This window comes from Athene noctua, chromosome 20 (genome assembly GCF_965140245.1).
Source record: "Athene noctua chromosome 20, bAthNoc1.hap1.1, whole genome shotgun sequence".
Taxonomy (NCBI): Eukaryota; Metazoa; Chordata; class Aves; order Strigiformes; family Strigidae; genus Athene; species Athene noctua.
In genome coordinates, this window is record NC_134056.1 from 12,141,034 (window position 1) to 12,168,471 (window position 27,438).

Sequence of the window (27,438 nt, forward strand, 5' to 3'; positions counted from 1 at the left end):
TGCAACTGTGTTATTTTTCGATGTGATTTTAATGTAATCCATGCATGGGGTTAGGTTTCCAGGATGGGCTCTTAAAGCTGGATTGTTCTGATGATGCTGTTGCTGCTCAGTGGCCATGGTTGATCGAACTCACCATCGGACTCCCCCGGATTTGCAATCCTGTCAGTTGATGCATCCATCCCCTTGTTTACTTTTTCTCACTTGATCTGCTAATTTCCAAATTCTTTCACATTTTCCCTTTCAACCTGATATCTTAGTTCTGGTGCTTTATTAATCCATCTAATTAAGTGGAGTTCAGGTTGTTTGAAATCCACTTACGTTGGTAAAGGAAGTACTTACTATATTAATGAAATGATCCAAGGTGGCTGCTTCTCTGAAGTCCTTAATTTGTGCTATACACATGTTCCTTCTAATAATACTGAACTTAGTAACAATGCACATTTCCTCTGTGTTCCCAAAGAGACACTGAAATACATGAATTCTATGGGGATTTTTTTGAGGACACCAATAATTCATCTGGGAGTGTGATGTTCCCTTGTGTGGACACATCAAATGCCATCCGTCTCCAAAATCCCAGCAATGGTCTCTCTGCAGGGTCTGCAAAAGGCTGTAGGGAAACAACTGCTTATAACATAAAACAGTTTTCTTAAAGATTTCAAATAATAATATTTGAAATAACATATTGAGTATTGACTATTTGAATAATATAATAAATAGAATAAAAAGTTTTCTTAAAGATTTCAAATTTCTATTGAAATAAACTTTTAGGAAGGGCAGTGTAGGCAAGGGAGAAGAGCCTGGGGGAGCTCTTGTTCTGGGTGGAAAACATCTCTTTTGTGATCACCATTTTGTTTCTCTTTCTGGGAGAACAAGAACATGGTGGTGCTCCGTTTTGCTCGGCCTGTATTTCTGAGCAGACGCTGTGGATGAAGATTTGCTCCATCTCTGTAGGAGCAGATCAGTGTTTCCCATGTGTATTTACTGAATTTTTGTGAGTGTTTTCCCTTGCTGGGTCATACAGTCAGTGAAACCTAGTAAAGGTGGTGGTGGTGGGGTTTTCCCCAAAATTTTGTGTCCCCCACGTGTCCAATCACTGTGGTGAACACTGGACAGGGGAAAGGTCATCAAAAACTTGCAGAAACTAACTTTCTGAGTCAAACGGGAGGTTCAGAGCAGGGGACTTTAGTTAGAGCCATACTTTAACTAAAGCGGTTGAGCTGGGGAAGGGAAGGTGTCACGGAGAAGTGCTGAGCTTAATTCTAGGTCTGACAAACCCTGGTGCCGGAGAAGCTAAATCTCTAGGGTTTAGTTAGAGGAGCCCAAACATGCTCCACAAGCAGCATCTCAGTTGTTGAGACACTGGAGACAATACCAGCCATGGCAACTCTCCAGGGGAAGAGAGTAGAAATGTAGAAATGAGAGGCATTTATGACCACGAATGAAGAACAGAACAGTTTTGGTGGTGCCTTAAAAGTCTCACCCGATCCAGAGCCGTGCGATGCCACTGGCAACACCAGGGAAGTGGTGGGACCGTTGGCAACGTGCAGCTGGCTCGGCCTCTGAGAGCATTGTGCTCTGCTCTGCTCGTCAGCAGGCTTTACCCTGTGCTTTTTCTGGGTCTGATATAAAATTAGTTAAATGAGGCAGTGTAAACACGGAAAGCTTTGAAGATTTAGTTTAGTGTTTCTAAATAAATACAAAAGACGGTCCGTGCATGAGCATGTGTGGGAGAGGATGGTTTGGCTCGTAGGTATGATGAGCGTCCTTCTGCCTTTGCATGTTGACACCCATGACTTTTCTTAGACAGCAGCTATCAGAATAAGGGCGGGGTACCAATTTTTTTTACCCCCCCTTGTCCTGTTTGTGCTCATCTGTCTGTGGAAAGTGGTTGGTTGTTGGGTGATCTGGGAGCAAGAGTTTTCCCGGCTGGACTGGTCCATGCATCGGGCACGTACCAGATAACAGCCCCTATCCTGAGTTTAAGTGTGTCACGCCAATAATAGCATTAAGGTTTCAGACTGAAGGAGGGATGGGTTTTTTTGTGTGTGTGGTGGTTAATGATTAATTAGGTCAAATTCTCCAAAATTAGACTGCTAGAGAAGGAATGGGCCAAGAATTTGCATTTTGACAAAACCTTCCGACAAAAACGATGAGGGCTGATTCCGCTTCCTCCCCCCACACACTCTGTCCCATGCCCCAAACTCACTTTTCCCCAGAAGAGGTTCATTTTTAAAATTACATCCATTAATATCCCAATTCCCTTTTTTCCCCCCATTTTCAGATCTTGCATTAAACCCCTGTAGATTCTGCTTTAAGTAGGCAATTAAGCTAACAACATAATTATATCCCTTAATGCTCATTTTAACCAGTTTAGAGAAGAAACAAAAGGGGAAAGCAGCTTCAAATATATGGAAATAAAAGCTGCGATGTAAAGATATTTTTGATACTTGTGATAATTTGTGCAAAGTGCAGACTTTGCCCATTAGTGGCTGCAGGGAAGCCTGGAGGTCACATTTAAGAGCCTTCCAGGCACCATGGGATTTTACCTTCTGCATGTCCTTTTTCTGAACCCTCCCCCTACTGCAAATTTCGGGTAATCCCAGGAGACTCGAGAGTATGTCCACTTCGTATTGCAGTATAGTGGCTGCATAGCTGTGGCATGAGAAGTTTTTCTTTTTTTTTTGTTACCTAGGCAGTTAGTCACCAGAGACCAATACACTGAGGCTGCAAGCTGCTGCCTTACCATATGTATGAGCAGCAGATAGAGCACTGCACAGTAACAGTGGTGGAGAGTTACTGTAGTGAATCTGTGCCACTCCTTTGCTACCCGTGCAGAGGCACACCTGAAGGGTAGCTGTGCCCTCATGGTAGCAAGTAGAATAACTTTCGCGGTTTTCTGCTGATCACACAATGGCCACAAAACTCTGTTTGCAAGGCACAAAGTTTTATGAAGACACTCCTAGTTTGGAGTCAGGAAGCTGCTTTGGCATCCCAGATCTTTCTGGGGAACCCAAATACTTGGCTAAGTGTGACTTTCTGAGGTCAGCGGGTGACTCTGGCAGACTGATGGTGCAGTACAGGCACAAGTGACTGCAGGCACTGCTGTCCTTTGCAGAAAGTGTGTTAGTTTTCACTCCCCTTTGCCTATGCTAATTCCAGTAAGGCCACAGAGGTGCCATTCGGGCAGTTTGGCGCATGTTTGTGGATCCTGGGACAAGCATCTCAGAGCTGTAAGGGTCCTGTCTCAGTGTGCAAGTGGCAGTGACTGATCATCTAGATCTAGTGAGGAGCACCAGCTTGACTATTTTTTCTGGATCATTCAGGTGAACATAGAACAATATTTATCTTTCTTAAGAAAAGAGTTAGGTATAAGCTGATGCTAAAGCAGCTGGGATCCTTGAGCAGAGCCATGTGCATAGCAGCATGGCCGTGTTGCCTGTCTGCTCACATTGGCCATGTTGTGTAGGCACCTCAGTTTCTGGGGGCAGGGAGCTGAGACAGGAAAATATTCAGACAATCACTTTTTCCAGAGCTTTGATTAGACCTTCAAGATGATTTTTCATGTGTTCAGCAGTGCCTGGAGGAGGCGTTGTGGGTGATACCAGCAGATATTCCCCTGGACAAGCCATTCCTTGGCTTCTCTGGAGACACTGCCTACCACGAGTAGAGTGAGCATCTCTTGGAGCTGTGGCTTCATGGACAGGAGCTTCATTTAGCTGGGAGGAGAAGGCGTCTGATAGTTTAGTTTTCTTTACACCAGTAAATAACCATTAGTTGGTAAGAATTTTCCATTTTTTCTAAGGTGGTTTGGTTTGAAACCACCAGTGTAGGAATTAAAAGTTGTCACTATCTTTCCTAGTATCTAGGGAATTGGTGTCCCTTACATATGTTTTTTTGGGGGTTGTGGTTGTCAAAGGAATACAGTATAATTAACTGGATATTGGCAGTCTGTCTTTAAAATAAATGCTAGTTAAAGAAGAGAAAGAATTGGATGGATGTTCTCTGATTTGAATAACATCTTCGCATGGCTTGCTAATGTGGGAGGAGGGGATATTCTCAGAGTAACATCCCAGTTCAGTCACTGTTCTGCTTGTTGCAGGTATTCAGCTTGTCCTGGCAGGGTAAAGCTTGTCCGTGGGACCTTACTGGGCTCTTGAGCCTGTGCCCAAACATGCTGGGGCAGTTTGTCTTGATTTCTCTGAGCCTGGATATGGATTACCCGTTTTGTTGCTCTTTGTGGAAAATACAGTATCATGGCTTACTTCTGGGTGTCCACCGGCTCAGAGCAGATCTGTGACCTGCTGTAGCTTTAGCAAACATCGTCCATAGCTCCAGCCTGGGGTGTCTGCTCAGACCTTCAGGTATGGGTTGCAGTGAATGAGGAGATGTGTGGCATTATTGAAGACTTGGAGATGCCCCAATTAAGTTGCCAGCTCGACAAAGCAGGAGAAGGCTGAAGAGGCTTTTGAGTATTTGTAATGATGAAGCTCCCCAAAAGACTCCCCACACCCTGTCCTGCCCTTGCCTGGGGATGTGCATCTCTCATGTCATTTCTCCAGCCAACCTTCTCCTAGAATCAGGAATGTCCTTGTGTCCTCCATTGCATTTACAACAGTGTGGGGGCAAAGTGCATCAGAGTAGAGGTCCATCACCTGGGATGGAGTTTGGGGATTCAAGGACAGTGTCCAGTATCCACTAGGCTTTTAAACAGATGCCCTGAATTGTCACAGCTTTCCATACTTCTAATCCGACATATGGAGAGTTATGTGCAGATAGCAATTCTTGGGTTGGAGAAATTTTCCAGATACTCCGTAGAATAATTTATTGGAGATGATGTGCTTTAAGCCAGTTCTGATGTTTGTGGTGTACGATGTTTCTTTCTTGGGTGCAGAACAGTTCATGTAGAAAATACCCATGGCTGCTGCTGAGGTTATATATGATCTGAGTGGAAAACAATGCACCCAAGGTGAATAATTTTCTGTGGGGCTGCCACAGCATGAAATGTATGTGAGCATCATTTGTTGTGGAAGCTGGCACACGTGAGCTTTTCCCAGCCCAGCGTCTTCTACCATTGGTACCCACAGGGGCCTGGAGCAGGCTGGTGGCCGGAGGACTTCTGGTGACTCATCTGGAGGAGGAAACAGTCCTTGGTCTAATTATTTTTTTTCATCTGAAGGACCACAGATCCATTTCAGTGGGTTCATTGATCCTTGCTCAACTTGGAGGCAGAACCAGCCCTATCTGGATCTGGCAGCGGCAGCCTGTGTGGCAGGGAAATCGGGCTTCAACACTTGGGCTAGGGGATTTCTGTCTAGTTCTTACTCATGACCCAAGGCTGCATCTGAATTTTGGAGAGGCAATCACATGTGCTGGCTCTCCTTTCAAAAGACTTTCCAGCAGCTGCTGGCCTTCAGACTTGCAGAGGACTGCTGATGCCGCCTGCAAAATTCAACCCTGAAATGCATCCTGTGAGAAGATTTGTACCTTTTTCACATCACGGTGGCAGTTCTCCTGCACTGCTCCGACAAATCTGTCTGGTGGCAGGGCTGTGTAAATAATAGATTTTTTGGTTTCCTTGAAGCTCTGACAAATTGAAAAATTCATTTTCAGGTTTAGACAAAAGAAAAATGTATTGATTTTAATTTTTATTGTTGAACAGAAAATAAAGAATATCTTTTGGGGTTGCATAGTTTTGAGTTGAACAGAATCTGGGGTTTCCAAGTGGTTCATTTAGATTTTGAGCACATCTTGCAGTTCTTGCTTTAAAAAATAAATAGGACAGCTATTTTGTCTGTATGAATCAGAAAATTTTATATGTCAGACTGTGTCACTTCCACTTTTTGAAAGTGAGTGTCATATTCTATTGTATGAATGGTTCAGCAAAAATGACACTAATCCATGCAATGGTCGGTCTGGCTATAGCTACACTTTTGGCTGAAAATTATTCCCCTGCGGCTCTGTGCCCTCATTTTTTTCAGCTCCATGAACTAGAGAGTATTGAAGGTCACGCAGGTCGGGTCTGAGTGATGTTTGTCCCGTGCAAACTGTGTGAAAAACAGTTTCTTTAGCCCTGCCGATGGCTCAGAGATGTCCATTCATGACGACAGTGAAGGTCGATGGTACGGGGTAACATCCCGCTCTTCCCAATGCTGTACCTGGTTTGAGGACTTCTGGTTGTGGGGCCACTGTCCCCTCTGCCCTTGGGCAGTATTTGGGTCCTCTCAAGGAGAGGAGCGATGTCTCAGCAGGATTGCTGCTGCAGGTTTAAAATGTGCCCAGGAGAAGTTGGTTTTCCTCTTCCCTTATTTTCTAAATTGCTATTGTGCTCAGGAAGCCAGCAAACCCATCCGACTTTGCTGAGACCATCTAAGCTTTTCTGTGTTTTTTGGTCTTTTTTATTTTGGTTTCTTTTTTTGTTTTTAATCTTGGAGATTGTTTGTTTATTGATTTATATCTGCTTGGGGAGTTGATCTGGTGATATTTATAGGATTTGTGGTTGGCTGATGGGAGTTATTTTGCAAGCAGAATTTCTAAGATTTCTACTTTAAGCTTGCTTTTTCTCCAACTTCCTTCATATTCCCCCCTTCCTTCTCTTTTCTCTTTTTTTCTCTTTTATCTTTTTACGATTTTTTTCTTGCTTTTTTCTTTTTTTTTTATTTTTGAGGGAGCCAGGCAGACTAAACTCTTCCTGAATTTTTCCCCTGTAATTACTGCTCTTTTTTAAGTTTGAAAAAATTATCCAGCTTTATGTGCCTTCCCCCCTTCTTACTTTTAGATCGATGTGGTTTGACTTTTTGTTTTCCCTTTACAAAGTAAAATTACCACCATTTCATGCTATTAAAAAAAGCCAATCATACAAAGCTGGGAGAGAAGGTGACGTCCTGTAGTTAACCTCCCAACAATAAATGTTTTTGTTTCAACCTCACAGCCTATCACTAAATGCTACAAGGGATTTTGTTCATAAGGATAAAAATTAGTATTTTGCAAATGGACAGCCTTCCCCGCTATAGCATCAGGAAGGGTTCTTGGGTACCAGCCTTGCAGGGGACCCTTGGCCAACACTGGACCTCCTCATGGTCCTGTTCCTAACACTACCTCACTGTGATGTTTATTAAATTATGCATTTTTTAATTCTGGAGACTAATTTTCTGCCTTGGATTGTTGTGTTGTTTAATTTTTCATTATGTACTTCACATTTAAGCTGAACATTGGCAGTACCTTGCATCTGTGCAGTGCTGTTAATTATGCAGGGACCCAAAGCATTCTCCAAAACTTAGCAAAAAAGAGGTAAAACCAGCTCCAAATTGTACAGTTCTGCCCAGGGATCACATTACTCCCACTGCAACACAGATGACTTAACTACGAGCTGCTGCAGCTCCTCTGGGACATGCTTCACAGCCTCTACAGATTTAAAGGGCAAAGTTTTAGTCTTATGAAAGTTTCTTCCAAGAAGTGCTTCATCACAGAGATTCTGGCTCTGAGATCCACGGTGGATGTCTCTGACATCCATAGTGGATGTCCCACCAGCATGAGCAGTCCTCTGAGGATGTTCTTGACATGAGTTGGTTTTGGTTTCGTTTTTAATTCTTCCTTGCATGTTGGGTTGGGGCTTCTTGAAGGTCATAGACTCTTGCAAGAGACCAGCAGGATGATCCGTGTGAATCTCTGTCCTTCTCACGCTGGGGAGCAGCAATGGGACATGGAGGCTTCATGGGCGGATGGGAGGTACTGAGTTCGGAGATGGTTTTTCCTCTTGATACAGGCTTAGCTAATTCTTTCCTAGCATCCTTTTTAATGCTCAGAGAGCAGGATTTAAGCATCTACAACAGCCCATGATACAGGTGGGCCTGTATCTGGTGGGCCGTCTTGCTGTCAGGTAGTCGTGCTTGGACATGCATCAGGAGTGCAGGCAAGCGATGGCAGAAGAGGGTCCTGCATGGTGTCCATGTTGAAGCATTGCACCTGCACGGGTGTTTGGATTTGGACATCCTGCTGTCTGAGAGCTTGAGGTGTCTCCTGGCTGGTCTTCACTTTGGCCAAACCACGCCAAGCTCTAGGACCATCCCCCCCACTCCGGGACTGCCTGTGAGGGTGAGTTCCCCGCCACATGTCTCCAACCACTGCAAACCTCTGCTCTCACTGGATTGCATAGAGGCTTATTTTGGTGTAGATTAAACTGTTCCCGTTCAACTTCTGCTGAGTTCTTCCAAGCGCAGTGGAGATAAAAACATTTCTCAGGTTGCCTCCCATCAGCCGAGCTGCGGTGAGAGCTCATGCATGTGCTCCCAGCCCGCTCCACTTGCGAGTGGTTCATCTTAAACTCAACTTTCAGGTCTTTCCCACCACATCTCATCAGCCTCCAGTGGGGAAGGGCTGGACCTCTGCAGGTGGATGGTTCCTGGCAGATCCTGCCGTGGGGGTGGCTCCTGCGGTGGAAGCTGTTGCGGCCCCATCAGACACAGCATTTCAAAGCAAGGCCTACCTACACACAGCCAGGAGATGTGCCTGCTCACAAACGCCTGAACAAAATGTGTTTAACAGCATTTCTGTAGTAAAATGTGTGGGAACCATGTATAAATAAGTCCAATTTTATTTTTTTTTTTCGATGTGCATTTGTAGCTTGTTAGATATGTTTGTTTTATCAACTTGGAAAAGTGCCTGTAATGGGATTTTTAAAAAAATTGATTTCCTGAGAGCTTCCTGTGAAATTGGAAACCTGGAAAAATGGGTGGATTTCTGAAATACTATTGCATGGTTCCTTCTTCCCTTTTTTTCCCCCAAGAAAAAATAATAATCCTCTCCTCCCCCCCAAGGTTTCATTCCATATACATTTATTCTTTAAAAATATTTCCAGCTGTTTCTTTTGCTGGGAAACTCATACCATCTGTAAACAACTGCTTGATGCAGATAATTCTGTTGTTTTGCCCGGTCACTCTTATTTTCCAGCTTTTATAATATGAGAGTTCAGAAATAATCAGTAATGCCTTTTCTCCTCTTCTCCCTCAATTTGATTATTTTTCTCGTAAAGCACAGAGTAAGGAGAGCACTGAGCAACTGGAGATGGAAAAATATTTTGATTACTTTTCAGTTGCTTATAATCAAGGAGTAACTCTTTAAATCCAGACCAATTTGCTGCATTGATTTAATTCATAATTTTAATTTCATGACTGTTTGGGGGAAAGAAAAAAAAAAAAGAAGGTATGTCAGGTTGAAGCTTTTTAACACTTGTTTGAACATTGTAGTTTTAGGTTAAAATTTATTTAATGTTCCCTTTCTTCAGTCTACTTCTGCTAGCAAGTGCTACTTGAATTTCCCTGGGCTGCCACGGGAGAAAAATTGAAATTCAAAGCACAGATTCTGCCAGTACTTTCAGCAAGTTCATAAAATTACTCATACGTATATTCCCTTGACTCAAACGCAACTGCTTACAGCCCTTAAACATGTCTACGACTATCTGAAGTATTGGGAGCCAAAGCGAATGGTAGGTGACATGAAAACCTGGAGTCCTTCAAAGGCAATTTTTTTCCATTTCAAGAGGGAAAAGCACTGGTGTGGTTCAGTGCCTGGCTAGGCTGGTGGTGATTTTGTGACGGGATTTTTCACTGCCTCACTGATTTTGGTGTTTGCATGGCTTTTCTAGTTAGCAAAATCCCATGTGTGACTTTTCCAGCAGGAATTTGACCTTTTCAGTTTGAAACTTCTTAGAAGAACCTGTAGTTACGAGTTACTGAGACAGCTCAGAAATTGGGCAGATGCAGGCAACACAGCCTAATTACTAAATTAAGATTATAAAATGGGAAAATAATAAACAGTAGACAAGAAGTAAATACAATGAAACTGAATAAGAATAATTTCTAGACTTTCGTCATTATTTTTTATTATGATTATTTGCCTACTTAAAAGTTTAACTTCATGCTGCAACTTTCTCTGCCCCAGATAAGTTTGGGGAGAAGTTGAAGTTTGAGCAAACCCAGCCCCACTGAGTGCAAGACCAAGCAAAGAAAAAAAAAAACAAACGTGTAAAAAATAAAAAAGTTAAAAGAAAAATAACTCTCCTGCCAATACAAAGAGAATTGAAATCAGCGTAGAGAGGGCCCCTGGGTGAAGTCAGACGTGAAACTACAAGAGCAGAGGGGATCATTCCCATCTCGGCTTTTCCAGTGAAATCCTGTGCTCATGCCTGACTTTTGTGTTGGGCTGGTCAACCTTCCAGCTGGTTTCATCATTAGTGTTCGTTACTAATTAGTATTTGGGAGGCACCTAGTGGCTTCATGGCAACTGGGAACTGCGAGAAGGCGAGCACTGAGAAATATCAGCTGTTAATTATCGCTGGTACCACAGGGACGGGCACGGGGGAGGGGGTTTGCTCCACACCTCCATGGGTGGGACTGGGGGAGATCCCTGGCTTCCCCCGGGACGGCCGGACGGGGGGCGAGGGCATCTCTGCTGTCGTGCTCTCTCATGGTGGAAGGTCCTGGCTGTCCTTGCCTGAGCGCTGTGATCCAGCAGTACCATTGTCCTCGGTGATGGTGTTTGCTGGCTTAAGGTCTTCCTTGACATGTAACCTCTTTGGAAAGTTGGCCACCAGCAAGAAAGGGATGTGGCCAGGGGCCTGGCCAAGCTTGGGTGATGCTGTTTTCCTATCTACAAAATGCTTATATTTCCTTTTAGGCTGAGCCAAGGTCTCCAACAGGCATTCATGTACCTGTGTAAATGTGATGGAAGTGCTTGTGTGGGTGAGGTGGCTGCTCAATAACCTCATGAATTCTGTTCTGCACAAACATGCTCCAGACACGGAGCTTCAGAGCAGCTGTGTGGGGCATGTCCCTGAGTGCCGAGCGTTGGGGTGCTCTGTCTGTCTGTCACAGGCGTGCTGGGGACAGGTCGTGTCCCTGCAGGTCACAGTCACCTTGGCACTTTCCCATGAGTGAATCTGGGAAATTTCAGTGTTAAAATAAGTCTTTGTAAAGCTGGGTTTAAGTAACGCATACATCCAGGAGAAACGAGCACCTTCCTCTCCTGCTGGAGACTTTCCTGTACGCAGTGTTAGAACCCAGTGGTCTTGACACTGACGCGTGGTCCGTGGGCTGGGGGTACCACCGTGTCTCAGGTGTTGCCACGCTCTGACAGTGGAGGTGTTGAGCATCATCTGCCATGTCCCCGGCAGGTTTGGTTTGCACCCGTCCTCTGCGCCTCCGTCACCTTCTCGCGGGCTGGAGAGCTCGTCCCTGGCTGGGCGGGAGCTGCACGGGCTTCTGTGGCTGGGATGGGAGTCGCTGCCTTTTTCACCTGGTAACCTCAAGCAGAAAACACACCCACTATTGTCATCTCAGAGGGTTCAAAAATCTCAGTCTTTTTTTTACTGTTGGGTTTTCCCCCTTGCGGCAGGAAGAAGCACTGACCTCAGCCCATCCACACGCTGTTTTTTCCTGCAGCAAGGCTGCAGCTGAGTAAAAGGGCAAAATTCCCCCACATGCTCACAAATAACTTTGACGCTATTATTTTTTAAAGCTGCTGCTGGCATCCCCAACCTGTGTGTGTCTTGGCAGTTTTGCCCCACAGTCGGGACGGGGGGTGTTTGCAGACCCAGCGATGGGCATGATGGGACGGGGGCATCCTCGCTCCTGGGGCTCAGCTCTGCCATGGGACCGGAGAAGATGCCTTGGGTAGAGCTCAGATTTCCTCCTTGCAGATACTTTTAAAATTATTTTTATTTTGGTTGTTTCTTGAGGGGAAGCTGCAGCTGAGGAAATAGGCAGCACATTCCTCTGACCCAAGGAACGAACTTACTCCCTGATGGAAAATTCATCTGTTTTGGAGGCTGCCCTTTGTGGATCTGCAGAGGCAAAGGATGAGGACGGGACAAACCACAGCAGCCTTACAGCACTGGAGATCATTTCCCTTTGTGCAGGGGATGCCCTGGCTCTGGGAAGCACCCGGACACGGCTCCTGCTCAGCTCACCCTTCGGCTCAACATTGCTTCCCACTCTTTATAAATTTTGGGGGACATCACTGAGTTTGAGGCGGGGTGAGAAGGGCATCGTGGGGGTGATGTAGGGGACTGTGGTGCCATCCAAAAGCCAGGGGTCTGGGTTTCCTTAAAATACGCTGTACTGGCAGGAGGAAGCAAAGATCCAAAAAAACCCAGGGCACAGGCGTATTTATGGGTCCTTGTGCTCCGCAGATGTTTCGGTGCGATGTGAGGCTTTTTTTTTTCTTGCCATTTAATGAAAATTAAATAGGAAACTGCCAATGTCTTGCCCTTTGTTAAAAAAAAAAAGGCAAAAAAAAAAGAAAAGCACTTCCTGCATTTTCTGTTGCTCTGAAGTTAATAATAACAGACAGCGCAGGTAGGCAGGCCTGCAGTTATTTTTATGGCACATTCCTTTGTGAGACCTGTTTTCAGTTGCTTCTCCTGTTGCCAAATTTTAATTATTTGGGGTGAAATTTTCCACGCTGGGTGCTGCTGGCTTGTTTCTAAGGTGTACGTGTGTTTTGTGTTTTGCTGAAAATTATTCAGCTGTCTTTGGGAAAGCATTTGGGGAAAGTAGGTTGTGGGGTTTGCATTTTTTTTTTCTTTTTTTCCTCAGGTAAAACAAACAACTCAGCCCTTTAACAGCGCAACTGGCAAGTAAAGCTGACTTTCCCTGCTCTGAGAGAGGAGCAGAAGGTACTCACTTCAGCTCCTCTCTCCTCCTGCTAACTCCATGCAGAATTAGGGACATCTCCCCTCAGCAGAGCTGGGGTGAAGTTTGGAGGCAAATCGTGGGGGCGTGTCTGTCTACAAATAAATAAATGGATTTAAAACCTTTTCCCGCCTGGGGAGGGGTTTGGCAGTTGTGGATGTGGGGGTCCTGGCACCCCCGTCCTGCGCTGGGCGTCACGCCTGTGGGAGCAGATCTGAGCGTGGTGTACATGGATGCAAATCCAAGTGATTTGAATAATTCTTTTTAATCATCATTTAAGTGATCAGGCAGAAAGCCCATGCTTAAATCTTCCAAAATCTGATTTAATATTTTTATGGTTTTTAGGTTGGGTTTTTTTTGTTTTGCAGTAACTGTTAAAATGTTGGTTTTTTTTTTTCCCAAAATAGTGTAGCCCTTTCTATAAACATGGATTTCTCGGGTCAGTTATACATCTGCTTGGACTCCTAATTTTTGACACTTTATCCCATTAGGAGATGTTGACTGATACATTTCTTATTTAGCACATAATTTACTTTTCACTTACAACTTGAGTTGAGGAGCATATGGCCAGAAACCAGATTCTGCTTTTGTGCATTTTAATTTAAAAGATATTTATTAGCGTTAGTTAAACAAAACTACCTTAAATATACCCAATACGTACAAAAGCAGCTTTAGGGAATGATATTTTGAATTGTAAATTATTTTACATGAGAGATTGTATGACTAATTATCCAGCCTGTGTTTCAGAGCCCCGTGTCCGTCCTTCCCTACTTGCCGACTGGCAGGCAGACGCAATCTCTGCTCCTCTGCTTTTTCAATTATAAATGAAGAAGTCACCAAATTAAATTACCTGGGTAAACTGGTGCACAGGAGATTTCTCTTCGCCCTTCCCAAAGACACTACTTTTTCGAAAGCTGATCTGACCCACTTTGGCACGTTCTGGTTGCTGGTGGTTAAGTGGTGATTTCCAGCAATTCACCGCTTCAACTTGCTTACAGTATTTGTAGTCCTTGAGTACCAGTTCTTAGAATTTAAATGCAACACTTTATTTTAAATGGATTAGTAGTGTGGCCTGCAAAAGGCATCATCCCTTCACATTTGATTCCAAATGGGCAATATAAAAGGAAAAAAGTATATTTCAGCCAGATTTTTTAAAATATGTGGACACATCTCCCAGTCTTTCTGTGTGCTGAAAGTGTGCCCTGAGCAGAGCGGGAGAGGAGGAGGTCGCCTTTCAGGTGGGGTGGAGGGCTGAAGGCCGGGGTGGTGCCACCACGGGGTGGAGAAGTTCTGCTGAACATTGAGGTGGCTGTGGCCCAGGCTACTCCAGGGGAGTCCAGCCAGGGGCGATGACTGGTTCTTCGGGCAGCACAATGAGTGCTGCTGCCAGCTCTGTGCCAAAGACACGTTCGCCGATTCGAGTCCGTAGGTCTTTGGTGTCAAGGTTATTTTTGAGATTTGCTTTGTGATTGCTGAAGGTCAGAGCCACCTCACAGGGTCCTGGACACCGTGCCGTGGTGGCCCTGCCTGATCTCCATGGAGAGCGGAGGCACATCAGATGGTTTATGTAGGTCAACTTACATGCACTTTGCTGAAATATTTCCTTTTACTAAGCTTGCAATTGTGGTTTTCTTGCCAACTTTGAGGAGAACGCCATTATGCTTCTTTATTATGCTTTTTTACCTTTGCGTACCATGTATGATGGGAGGAATTTCTCTTCCTGTGCTTAGGCTGGACACGTGGTCTTGGGTATTGCAGTTACTGGTGGTTTATGATTAAATCATCTTGCAGCTATAGGATGGGCTGGGATTCACTGTGCTTGGCACTGCACAAGTGCTGAACTAAACAAAGTGGTTCTTAAAGAGTTTGTAACCAAGACAAATTGCTAGCACAGCAAATTTGCCAGTTAATTGCATGTTTGGAAACTGGAGCAGTGTGTGAAGGTGTCTGTCTCTTGGTGGCCGCTTTGGTGAGGATGGGCCTATGAGGAGCGATTGAAGGAGCTGGGACTGTTTAATTTGAAGAAGAGAAGACTCAAGGGGAGACCTCATCATTCTCTACAACTACCTGAAAGGACATTGTAGAGAGGTTGGTGCTGGTCTCTTCTCTCAGGTGTAATTAGTGACAGAACAAGAGGGAATGGCTTTAAACTGCAACAGGGGAGGTTCAGACTGGATGTTAGGAAAAAATTTTTCACAGAAGGAGTGGTCAGAGAGTGGAATAGGCTGCCCAGGGAGGGGGTGGAGTCACTGTCCCTGGGTGTGTTTAAGGGTTGTTTAGATGAGATGTTGGGGGATGTGGGGTAGGGGAGAACTTTGTAGAGTTGGGCTGATGGTTGGACTCGGTGATCCCAAGGGTCTTTTCCAACCTGAATGATTCTGTGATTCTGTGATTTAAACATCCAGAAATGTTTAGACAGCTAGATGTGATTTCGTTGAGACTTGGCTTGCTGTTTAGGTCTCATGGATCCAAACTGAGTAGTCAACAGCAGACTTGCAGCCCAAGAACAACCATGGCAACTCTGCTCATGTCCATTGGTGGGTTTTGCTTGTTTCCCCCATGGGAGATGCCCAGGAGATGCCTCGTCTTCAAGAGCATCTTGGCTGTGTGAAACCATCTAGACTGAGAGCTCTTGCAATTCCTTATTTTCTCTTTTAAAATAAAGACACTCCCTAATGCTGGTGGGGTCAAACTGTTTCACCTCCCTTTCTGTGCTCTTCATGCATGTTTTGTCCTTTGCACTAGTATGTGCTATGTTCTGGGAGAGGAGAGTCCATGAAAAGAAGTCAAAAGCAAAAAAATGACATTATAAAAAATAATACTAAAAAAAAAGACAGAAAGTGGAAATCAGTTAGGGCAGACACACACAAAATGGGGAAGGTAAGCAAAGAAGTAAAACATAAAATTGTATATTGGCCCTGGAAGGTGCTGTGCAGCTCGTTAGTGACGGTCAGGAATCACAGAGGCTGCAGTCACCACGTCATTTATTTCCAGCAATTCATTCGCTCAACTCCAAATACAAATATGAAAAGGAACATAAAATGAATTACATGCATGATCCTTCACAGAGTAATACTTGTGTTAGGTTGAGCGGTAAATCACACCAGAGGCACCAACTAACACGTGTGTATAAACAGGAGTAAAACACGGCATCAGGACATCGATATGCTTCATACTGGGAGCATGATCCCTGCACGGTGTGTTCCCAAAGTGAATTCATAGTTTAAAAAATTCTTGCTTACATGGAGGATGGATAACTTTGCAATCTCAGTTTGCCAGAGTTGAGGTTGGCTGCGTACTTCCCAAACTGAAATACTTTAATTTTTGGTAGTATTTAGATAACACTTGGTGTTGCAGCTGGAGTGGTCCCACAGATGATGTGAAGATGGAGATGAGGCTGTGCCTTTAGATTTGGCTTCTGCATTTTGCGGGTTTCTGAAGCACTCCTCCAGGCGACCTTTATATTCAGTGGGTTTTTTTTCACATGGAATTACAATTGCAGGAGCCTGAGCAATTTCTCTGTGATTGGGGAATGTTGTTCATGGGGTGACTTGCGAGGTTGGGTTGTGCAGAAAGCTCTTTAAGTGGATGGGGATTGTAGTGTACCTCATCTCTAGGGGATTTCGAGTAACACCGATACCCCAGCACCCCACAAAGTTTCTGCCCTGGATGTATATTAAGTCTCTTTTTTTTTCTTTTTTTTTTTTTTCATACACACAGATCTAATCTTCTAGAAAATGCCCTGAAGGTTTGAGCAATCTACCAGTTGCAGGAACCCATAAAGCTTTTTTTTTTTTTTTTTCTCATTGTGTAAGCATGACAAATCATTAATTTTTGATTGATTGCTTTGAATTATGGGTGCTCTGACATCCTTTCTGTAGCTGAACAGCTGTATAACAAATGAACATATCAGTGCTCACAAAAGATTGGAGATCTAACAGAAGCAATTACATTGTCAGCTCCTCCCTTCTGGCTTTTCCCAGGCAATGGAGGGAGGAAATTTTTTAACAGAAATTCCTCAAGTGGCTAACAATAATAATAATAATAATAATAATAATAATAATAATGGTGATAATAATACCACCTTTTTGTAACTGAATTAGATTTTTATCTCTTCATTTCCACTGTATTTCTTAAACCTTCAGAAACCAGGATGTGTTTCTGCTTTGTGTAACTTGGAGAATCCCTTTGAACAAAATTTCACATGAAGAATTAAAAAAAATCAAATTGCAGTTTTTGGTTGCTATTCCTTTAAGATTTCAGAATTGTACCAGTGCACTAAATGTGACCTCCATAACTTTTAAATTAAGAATTTATGCTGGCTTGAAATTTATGAAATATTTCAGCATGAAAGAAAGCCTTTTTCCCTCAGGAAAATTGAGCAATAAATCACAGCACTCTCGATTTACTGCCCTACAGCCAGCCAAAGATAGGATTTTTTTTTTCCTTCCCCCCTTCGTTCTAAAAAAAAAAAAAAAAAAAAAAAAATGTAATCATATAAGACAGCTTAGCTGCTATCCTCCCACTCTCTAGAATTTTTAATTTCAGCTGTTTCTGCTTGGATTTATTTCCAATATTCCTGCTCGGCTTTTCAATTTCCTCAGTTATTAAATTTTAATTCAGTGCATTAGCATTTAAATTAAAAAAGGGTTTATTTTATCGAAATCGTTGGCTAGCCCCCATCCTGCTGCACATGAATTGCCTGTTTCTGCCATTTGCACAAAATGTGAAATGCAGCTAATATCTTTTAACTTGTGTTTGCACAAATTCAGAAATAAAATTTCTGGGTTTGGAATAATATTGTCTTTCCAAGGAAGCCTCTCATCAGAGAGCCGGGGGAAGGAGGTGAGAAGGAGGAGACCCTGGTTACTCCCTGCTCAGCCCCTTCTGAAGGCCCAGAGGGGCTCAATTAGGCAAGTCATCGCTAACGAAGGGAGGTGCTCTGGACCTGCCCCTCTAATCTAGGAGCGAGGACATCTCATCTTGGATACAGCACTAAATTTGGCTATTTCTGCTTTATTTCCCTCCTGCACATGGTATATTTTTGCACAGGGGGGATCGCTACTTGAAACTTTGATAAAGAGCAATAAAATAATTGCACGTGAGCAACAGGAGGGTATCAACTCAGAAAATCGCCTCCGTGGTGGGGCTGTGTCTGAAATCCTGCCCCAGCCTCCTGCAAACCTGGGTGTACCACGTCCCACCAGCGCCGAGCACGGGGGGTGTGTGTCACCCAGGAGGGAAGAACCCCAGGTGGTTTGGGTGCAGTGTGCTAGCAGGAAGAGTTTGGAGGGTGGTCTTGCCTTTCTTAACCTAAACAGCCTTTTTTTTTTTTGATGTCTTTTGTCCCCTTAGGCCGAGGAGAGCAACAGCAGCGGGCGGAGGAGCTCTTCCAGCAGGTAGGTGATGGTTTTCTTTGCTGGGTGGGACGTGGGCAGGTGCAGCTCTGCTCGGCTGCGGCTCTCCATCTCGGAGATGGGTGGTGAAGGGTGACCCCAGGAGAGGGCTGAGCTGGGAGCCGTTAGAGCACAGTGTCCGTACACCTTTTTTTGGATTCTGCTAAAAAGATAGATGCAAGAAGGATCATTGTGGCCTTGGGGGCTGGAAGGAGACACGACTTGCATGCAGTGGTGTGGTGTGGCTGAGTCCTCCCCAGCCCCGTGCCCATGCCGGGGTGCAGAATGAGGTTCTTCGGCCATGCTGCGGCGGTTGGATGTGGACACCCCCCTGCTCCCATGCAGAAGAAGAGGAGAGGGGTATCCCAGCACCCTCTGATCCTCCTGACGGGTGTCTCTGGTGGGTGTGGCCCTGTAACATCCCTCCTGGGGACTCTGCTCCAGCTGCCCGCTGGCTGCCCCCCCGGTGTACATGGCCATGGCGGGTGCCCCGGGCATGCAGCAGCTCCTGGCCGGCATGTCCCAGCAGCCCTGCATGGGGCGGGGAGGAGACACGCAGCCCTGGCATGAGCAGCACGAGGAAGGCCTGGCACAAAGGAGAAGGACGTGCAGAGGTTGGGTCTGCCCTGTGCTGTGGTCTCTCCACCTCCTGCTCATGCTGTAGGGCATCTTACCATGCTGGGATGCACTAGAGATGCTGCTTCTCAGTTCCTCTCCATCTCTACCTGGTGGGTCAGTCCGGGGCTGTGAAAGCATGCAAGAAGAGGCAGCTTTCTTTCTTGGCCAGGCACAAATTCCTTTTAGCTGGGTTTCCTCTGCAGAGACACACTGGGGAGGTGGTGGGAGCCAAGAGCAAAGTGTGTCTTTGGTGACAGTAGGATTCAGATGGTCCTGAGCATGCTCAAGGCTGATTCCTGGTTGTCTGCCATCACAGAGTGGCAAACTCACCTCCCAGGTTTCAGAAATTCCTTGGTAAAAATACATAGAGACGTAGGAGATCAGAGATGCCAGACTGAAAACGGGAGAAATACTGAAGATGCACCAAGGAGGCAAGTGTGTGGCCTGAGAAGGACAGCGGGCTGCAGCAGAGCACAGAAACATCCGTGATTGTTGGAGAGGTGGTAGGAAAGCCAGGGAGATGCCATCACATGGTGAGATGATGCACAGCTTGTTGCAGGGTGTGGGGACTGCTGAGCACCTGAGGTGCTTTTTAGGGTTACATTAACATGAATGGGCTGCCACCAATTTGGCTGCTGTGGAAAGAAGCCAGCATGGTAAGGGGGCAGCACTGCGTCCTGGCATCATTGCCATTAGCATTACCTGCCCCTCCCTCGGCGAGGGCACAGTAGTGCAGGCAGCCCTGACCGCTGCAGTGGCACAAGCAGTGAAGCTGTGACAGTGTGGCAGAAGCCACTGTCTCCGCGTTGTGCGGGGCGAGACCACGGTGGGTACACCTGGACAAGGTTTGCTGGTCGCCTCTGCAGGGCTCGGTGCCACTCCCCTGCCTGGGGAAGACCCCAGTGAGGCACAAGGCTTTTCTCTGGGCTCCCAGAGCCCCTGGCAGCAAAGCAACGAGCACCAACGCTCCCCCTGGTGCTGCCTGCTGCCTTCACAGCTTGAGCCACATTTCATGTCCTTCCCTTTGCGCTGCCAGTGATACCATCTCTCTGCTAACCCTATGCCAGAGCACCCTCCTCCTCTCCCAGGAGACTTGGAAGCGCTGCTGAAGTTTTATCCCTCAGGTGAACCACATTGTTCCACGTTAAAAGCCCAGTGCATTCTTCTGATCTCCAGAAGGCTGTGGTGCGGGTCCTCCCCCACCTCCCACTGCTGAAGGTGCACGGAGTGTTCCCAGCTGTGATGGCCGTGGTCCCTGCCCAGCACCCTTGAGCCCATTGAGCTCCACCGCTCGATGTTCCAGAATGCAATACCCTCATTACCAGCAGCTTTTCGGTACGGCAGCGCTGCCCGGCGTTGGTCGCCTCTGTGGAGCCTGGGTTGGGCTCGGCAGGGGTGGGAGGCTGGGCAGGCAGATTTTGGCAGTGGGGAGCAGCGCTGGCATTGGGTTTCTTACCCAGAGGAAAATTTTCTCTTTTTCTATTTCTGGGTTGGCTCATCAGTGTGGTCCAGCAGCGCTTGCTCTCGGAACGCTGGGAACTGGCCTGAATGGAGCACTGGGAGAGCATAGGCTGAGGAGTGAGGGATAGGAACTGGGCATTGTTTCCTTCTCCCAAAGGAAGTCTTTATTCTGACTTCTTATTCAGTTGTGTAGCTCCTGGCAGAGGGTTTTGCAGAGCAGGTCGGTGGGCGTGTTCTCCGTGTGGGAGCTGACCCTTTGGGGTGTCCCCTGTGGGTCCCCCAGTGAGGGAGGTGCCCTTGGGGCCTGGGTATCCTCCTGGGTGTGAGCGATGGACTCCCCAAGGGTGGGCACCTGAGCAGCTGTTGGGGTGGCAGAACTTCCCTCCCTTATCACTTTGTACATCTGTAGAGGAGTATGAGGCTGGCCATCACATCTTCTTATAGAAAAGTGGAAGCAAAATCCACTTCAGCATCCGCCTGACTGAACAAGAGGTGGTCAAAAAAGGGAAAATGACCAAGTCTGTTTAAAAAAAATAAAATGGAATAAAAATTGTATATTTCAAAAAAGCTCTGTGAGTGACTGAAGGTTGAAATGTGGCTTTGACTCAATCTGTGAGGCTGTTAGTGGCTGGAGATACAAGGTAGATGTTTTTCAAAGTTGTTGCTGCTTGAAACTTTCACTAATTGCAAGCTGTTGAGGAAGCTTCTAACAATTAATTTATATCAGTAAAAATACAAGCAAAATAAGGTTGCCAGGACAAGTTTATCTTCTGCAACTGTTTTTTTTGGGGGGGTTACTACAGCATGCTTGATCTTAATGTGGTGACTATAGTATTGGGTTGATCCTGTTATAATTTATTTATTGTATTGAACTGATTTTATTCTGTTTCAAGTAAATGTTTAAAGCTCTGAAGGCACAGGATTTTTGTGGTGTTATCCCCCCACAGCTCTGATCAGGCCTGTCTGCTGCCTTTGAAATAACATGGTTCAGTGCATGCAGCTGTTTGCTGCTGAGAGTTGGTGGTGGCAGAAAGCCCTCACTATTCTCCTACCCTCTTAACTTCTGTGTGGTTTCTGTACCTCACTGTATGCTTATTAATGGGAAATTTTAAAAAGTGAAGAGAATTATTAGGAACATAAAACCTCCCTCCTTTAAGGGAGCTAGAAGAGAGATTGCCGTTTGCCTTGGAGAAGATGACACCTAAGAGACATGACAACGTGACAAAGCTGTGCGTGTTTTTGAACACTCCAGAAAAGGTAGATCAGAGACTTCTTCCTTCCTTTTGCAAGTAAAAAAGAGTCAGTCAACAAAATCAAAAGGCAGCAAATTAGAAGCCAGTAAAAGGCAGGATGTTTTCTTACATGATGGGCAGTTAGCTGAGAGTTGGATGCTTGAGAGGGGCTCGGAAGGAACTCAGCTGGGACATGGCATCAGTAGCTGACATGGGCTCCTGTGGAGGAGACACGTTGCCAGGGCATCACCCTGCTGCTATCTGATGCAGAGTCTCTTGAAGCTTCTTCTGAATCCCCTTCTGCCCATGATGGACCAGATTTGGTGTCACTTACTGGTGTGAGTCTGTGTGACAGTCCTGGAGGGCTTGGAGGGACGGGAGGGCAGTGTGGGAACAGCGTCTGGAGCTGCAGACCTCGGGGTAATCATTGGGAGTCTCCATAACATTACTGTAAACCTAACTACTTACCAGTAATTAATGTCAGCATTCAGATGGTGGGCTCTGGATCTTGACAAGAAATAATTGAAAAACCAAATGTGCAATTATGTCTGACAAGCAGCGTGTGCTTTTCTTGGTCACCAGAGCCTTGTGTAGTCATGTGTTAGACACGGTTTTATATAATTATTATTGTTTATATGGTGGGTGTCAGAGGAAGGAAGAATTTTAGTTTCAAGTCCTCTGTTGGCTATTTATTTTAAAGTCATTAGATTTGTTTTCAGACTTAACTACACTTAATGTGCGAGACTCCTGCTGAATAAATCAGACCCTGATATAGGAACTGCATCTGTTTGCGGAGGGAACGGAGCCAGCTGGAAGCTCAGCCCCCGTCTGCACCAGGGCTGTCACCAGCCGGGGAACCCACTCGCAGCACAGATGTAGCTGTGCAGAAAAGCGCTCCCGAAACAGAGGTAAAATCCCAGACCTTCTGGGGCTTTGAGCTGTCTGTGAGGTCACAGATGGGTCTCATCTTCATTGCAGCATTAGCAGCACTGTAGTAGAGGTCCTGAAAAGGGTGGGAGGTCTCTTGGAGATGGAGGTCCAGCAGAAGGGCTCTGTGATGCTGGCCTGGAGGGAGGCAGAGTGCTGTGCAGGCAGGCGTGTTTCCAGAGGGTGCTTCAGGCTGGGATGTGGAGGTCTTCCAGCTCTGTCATGGTGCAGTTTTCTCCATCACACCAGACCAGGTGCTTAGGTAGTCTGGTTGTTTCAGTCTCCACCTTAGAAGATGTGGCTTTCCAGCTGGAGGAGAAGGTATTGAAAAGTGTTTGCACCTACTTTGCTCTTCTCAGCTGACCCTTCTCCAGCCTCACCGGGGGCATCTTTCCCTTTCCTTCCCACATTGCCTGCTCTGTCCTTGCAGTCACATCCTCCCTAGCAGTTCCTGTAACCCAAGGGCGGATCTGCCCTGGGATGGCACCAGCTCTTCTGCAGGCTTCTTATCCAGCTGATCAGTCCTCACCAGGTCCCCAAGCCTTTGGGGAGGACAACCTCCATCCATGCCCAAGCTGGAAGTTGTGGTTCTCTGAACTTCAAGAGAGGGCTGCACACCCTGTGGAGGGACAGGCCGAGGACTGAGTGTTTCCAAGAAGCAAAATGATAATTGTTTCCCCTTTCTTTAAAAGGCTGCCTGTGGGATTTTCAGTCCCAGGGTATAAAGAGCTTCAGACCCATCCTGTGGTAGAAAGAGAAAACTAGTCATACTTAGGCAAGGTACTGAATAAGCTGTGGTGCTCTCTGAAGGGTTCTCACCAGCCATCTTCAAACAGAAGGAAACAAACCAACCAGCACAACTCCCCTCCCCCAAAAGAGTCCCCTCCAGCCGATTTAAGAGAAGCGGATAATTCTGTGACCAAGTGCAGAAGCTGTGGGCAACCCAGGCAGGTTTCCTTGAAACCTGAAAGAAGGTCAAATGTACACGTACAAAGAGGCAACAGCACACAGACACATCCAGGCTCCCACAGGACCGGCATGTTTTCTGTGTAGTGCACACCAGTTTGCCAAACTCCAGAGTCTCAGAGGGCTTCGGATGGTGTGAGGTAGAGAAACGTCTTTTTCTGAAGCCATAAAATACTGAGACGTGGTAGCTACCAGGAAATCCTTTTCCTTGGGCCACCCCCACTGCTGACCAGCTTGGCGTTGTTCTGATAACGGTGTAGAGCCTCAGAGCTTGTTTACGTTAAGTGCTTGTGTATCTGCAGCAGCAGGACATCTACCACCTCATTTGTATTGCTCCCCAGTTGGAGAGTTTACCCAGTTCCAAGGTCCTGTCTCCTTTTCTGTCTGTCTTTTCCCATTGCTCATTTTATCCCATTCATCCTGCGGCCGTGCGGGGGCAGTGGCACGGTCCAGCATAGGCTCCTCGTGGCTGTGTTGGGGGACCTGTGGACATTTGCAGACAGTTGTCACCCCCTCAGTCATTTCTTAGTCAAGCAACATAAAGCTCTTCCACTGATATGAATAAACCCTTAATATATTCTCTTTGTTTTTCCCTGAATTTCTTTGCCTCTGTTGACATTTCCGTGCTTGGAAATTTAAAGATGCTGGCAGCTATTCCATTATCATCTTAAATTTATTTTTTTAACCTGCATCATTTGTATGTGGCATTTTTTATCTGACTGAATTCTTTTGCTTTTGGCAAACAGTGTGCGTTTGTTTTCTCTTGGATAAGCCAAATTTTTTTTATATTTGGTTAGACTTTCCTCTTCAAACCATCCTCAAGATATTCCTAATAAGGTCTGAAGGGAATTTGTTTTGCTAATACCTTAGGAATTCTTTGTGGCTCTCGACTATTGTTCTGGTTTGTATTTTAATGTTTAATTTCCAGAGGAGAGGCAGCCTGATTTGGTCCTGTAGTTTACCTTTTCTGAAGGATTTGGAGCTGCCAAGCATCCCTTGAGGAATGAGTGCACAATTAAATTCCTCTTATTCTTACAGAAGTGGTGTTTGTTGTCAGCAAAGGTTGTGTGTTTTAGTAGACCAAGATAGTTGGAAAAATTAGGTATGCTGCTTTGTTTGTTTTCCCTAGATTTTAGCACTGACACCACACCACAAGCTGCCACTGAACGTTGTGTTACTTATTTTGGGGATTTTGTAAGCTGTTGTTTTTGTTTATAAGAGCTGTCTGCCCTTAGAGGCGGGTAGTGATCCTACTTGAGGCATCTCTCTTCTAAAAAGCCTTTAGGTCCTTCTAAATTTATGAATCCCATAATAATACTGGTGTTTATTGAGCAAATTTCTTCCAGGAACACCTAAATGGCAGTTACTGTTATCCTTCTGCCTGCAGAAGGATGTGGTCTCATGCTCTGATTTCAGTTTATTTGGGGGGCAGAAAGCAGCAAACTTAAATGTCCTAGATAAGGACAAGGTTTTGGGCTGCTTCTCTTGCCTCAGAAATTTTCTTTGCATGCCCAATTAGTGTGATATCCCCAGGTCTAATTGCTTGATCTCAAGCATGGGCCTCACAGCCTTTGAGAGTTGCACACTCATCCTGGTTAGCTTCAGCTTATTTTGGTCAGCTTACAAGTGATCAGTGCGTTCATGAAAGTCATGTATGGCAAAGGGTGGATCTGCCAGCCTTGTGAAGAAAACCAACCAGCCAACCAAGGAGACAGCCTGTAGGACCATGGACAAAACAAGTACAGAGATTTGAAGTAGCGCTTGGAATGTGGCAGTGACCTTGAAGTCCTTAAATAATGAGGTTCACAAGAGCATGCTGCATGTGGAAGACGCCCTGAAGCTCTGATCAGCTTTTTCTTTTCTTCTGTTCTTTAGCAAATTTTCACTCTTCTACCACTGATGGAGGAAGGAGTTCCCATTCCCTAAAATAACTTCAGAAAAGGAGTGAACAGGTTTTTTCCTATAACGTTTGCTTTCAGAGGTTAAACCCATGCTTTGAGAATACACAGTGACATCTTGGGAAGTGGTAATTGTAAAGAGAAATGAAATCCCCTGATGGAGAATTTGGGTTTCAGACATGTGCACCAGCATGTGCTGCCACTGTGTGTGTTAAAGAATGCTGGTGGCATCCTTTGTCTGTGTTTCAACATGTGGACAGGTTCCCAGATGTTCATGGAAAGAGTCAAGAATTAGAAGGCATATTTTAGGGTGTCTATAAATCTACATCAAGGAAGTGTGTTTCCTTTGCTTCATTCAAGAGGCAGCAGAATAGGTTGTTTTCTCCTGTGGAGGGGAGATTCCCAGTCACAGGATCTCTTTTTCCAGCAAACCAATGGTCAGAGGCAGCAATCCACGTTGGAAGTGTGGTGCCTGTTTTGGAAAATAATTACTCAGAGTAGGGACCCAGGAATGTGATGGTTGCTCCAGCAGTTGATGCATCAAAGTCAAGACAGCCTCTCTAAAAGAGGCACTGGCTCAAGCTGCGGATGTAGTTTGACAGAGGAACAGCTCTGGGAGCGGTGACACAGGAGGTTGGGTAGGATGAGTAGGTCAGTCACTTTGGCTTTCAAGTCTGTGAGGGAACATCTCAAAGCTGAAGCAGGAGGCATGGAGACTAGAAGTGAAGTGCTCAGCTGTAACACTGGAAAAAATAGCTCCAGTGTTTTCTGAATCTCTTTTAACCCTGAACTTGAAAATCTTTCTGCTTAGTAATGTCTGCAAAAGGGATGCCCCTGATGAAGGACACGGGCTGTTCCTCTGCTTCCTGACCTGCTCTACCTCCCTCCTCCTGGTGTAAGGCACGTTGCCCACGCAGCTGGGCTGCCCCAGGGAGCAAATAAAAGCTATGGTGAGGGGGTAGGAAGGCCACCACAACTAATTTATTGCACAAGCAGATTTTGAATTTACATCATTCTTCTTCTGTCTCGCATCATCTCCATGTAAAATGAGAGTTCATTTACATCTGTTCTGTCCATTCTACTTCCTGTGGCTCCAGTGATGGCAGGAACCTTCTGGTTCTTTTAAAACTGTCAGACATCTGTAAATTTGGCCCAGTTTCAGCCTTCCCCATTTTTGCTCCCTTTCCTTTCTGACAGCCGAGGCCTTTTGTTGTGGCATGGGACAAGCCAACTTCACATGGGTTTCAAGAAGGCAAGTTGTAACATCATACTGATGACACTGTCCCAGTGGGCCCTGTGTGTTCCTTCAGGTGCCCACTGCACCATCCTCGTTACTGTGCTCCTCTGAAGCTCTTTGGTCCTGCAGACCAGAGGAGTGTACCAAGGACCGTACAGGAGTGCGTTGCAGTAGTGTAAATGGGCACACAGGATGCTCTGCCGAGGGGGAGTCGGGTATCACCATCACTGATATCCTCAAGGCGTTAGTGGTATGTCTTTGGATTTTGCAGCTTGAGTGGTGTCCAGGAAAAAACTGAAGATGCTCCACATTTGCTCCTGGGGTGGAAGAGCTTTGTTTGTAGGTGTTGATTCAGAGCGGTATGTCCTCCTCCACATTTGTTTCCTTTTCCTCTCCTTTTGAGGAGAATATACACAGGAGCTGACGTTAAAGACTGATTCTCCACTGATCTCCCTTTGCCCCTCCCCAAAAGCTCAGCAGGATGTGTGCTATAAAAATAGCCTCATTAGAAGCCATCTGAGTACATATGCAATCACAGATCACTCAAAAGGGAGCACAGTGCATGCATGTTTCTGTTGCTGTCTTCAGAGAATTACATGACAAATTATTCCTAGCTGGAAGAAATGTCCTTTTATAATTGGGTTTTTTTCTCATTCTTTCATAAGGGAGGAGTGTGTGTTTTTTAAGTAGCTTTTAGTCACTTTTATTATTTATGAGAATGCTACTCCAGATCAGAAAAAGCAAACTGCAGACGTGAGTTTCTTCTGGCTGCAGCATCTGATGGGCCCCATTTGCGTTCAGTCATTGACAGTTCTGCTTATCACAGTCAGAGAGAAACCCTCTCCAATGATGGCAACAGCACCATATTGCAGCTCTTCAGATTTCACTCCCGTCTCCTCCTTTCCTTCTATCAGAGGAGGTTGGCTGGAAGGGGGGCTGCTAGCTTCATGGGTAGAGGGTTACTGTGCAGAGGAGACCAGTGTGAAGTCAGCTGTTTCCTTTCTGTCCTTCCATCTG

At 45.6% G+C, this 27,438-nt stretch overlaps 1 protein-coding gene across 2 annotated transcripts in view; it reads left to right on the forward strand.

Moving 5' to 3' along the window:
- Positions 1-27,438, forward strand: part of ZNF618 (zinc finger protein 618) — a 163,027-nt gene that overhangs the window by 50,593 nt on the left and 84,996 nt on the right. For both annotated transcript variants that reach the window (XM_074924112.1, XM_074924113.1), the window contains exon 2: positions 18,042-18,085. In XM_074924112.1, coding sequence (XP_074780213.1) covers positions 18,042-18,085 — 44 coding nt within the window. The remainder of the gene's footprint in view (positions 1-18,041; positions 18,086-27,438) is intronic.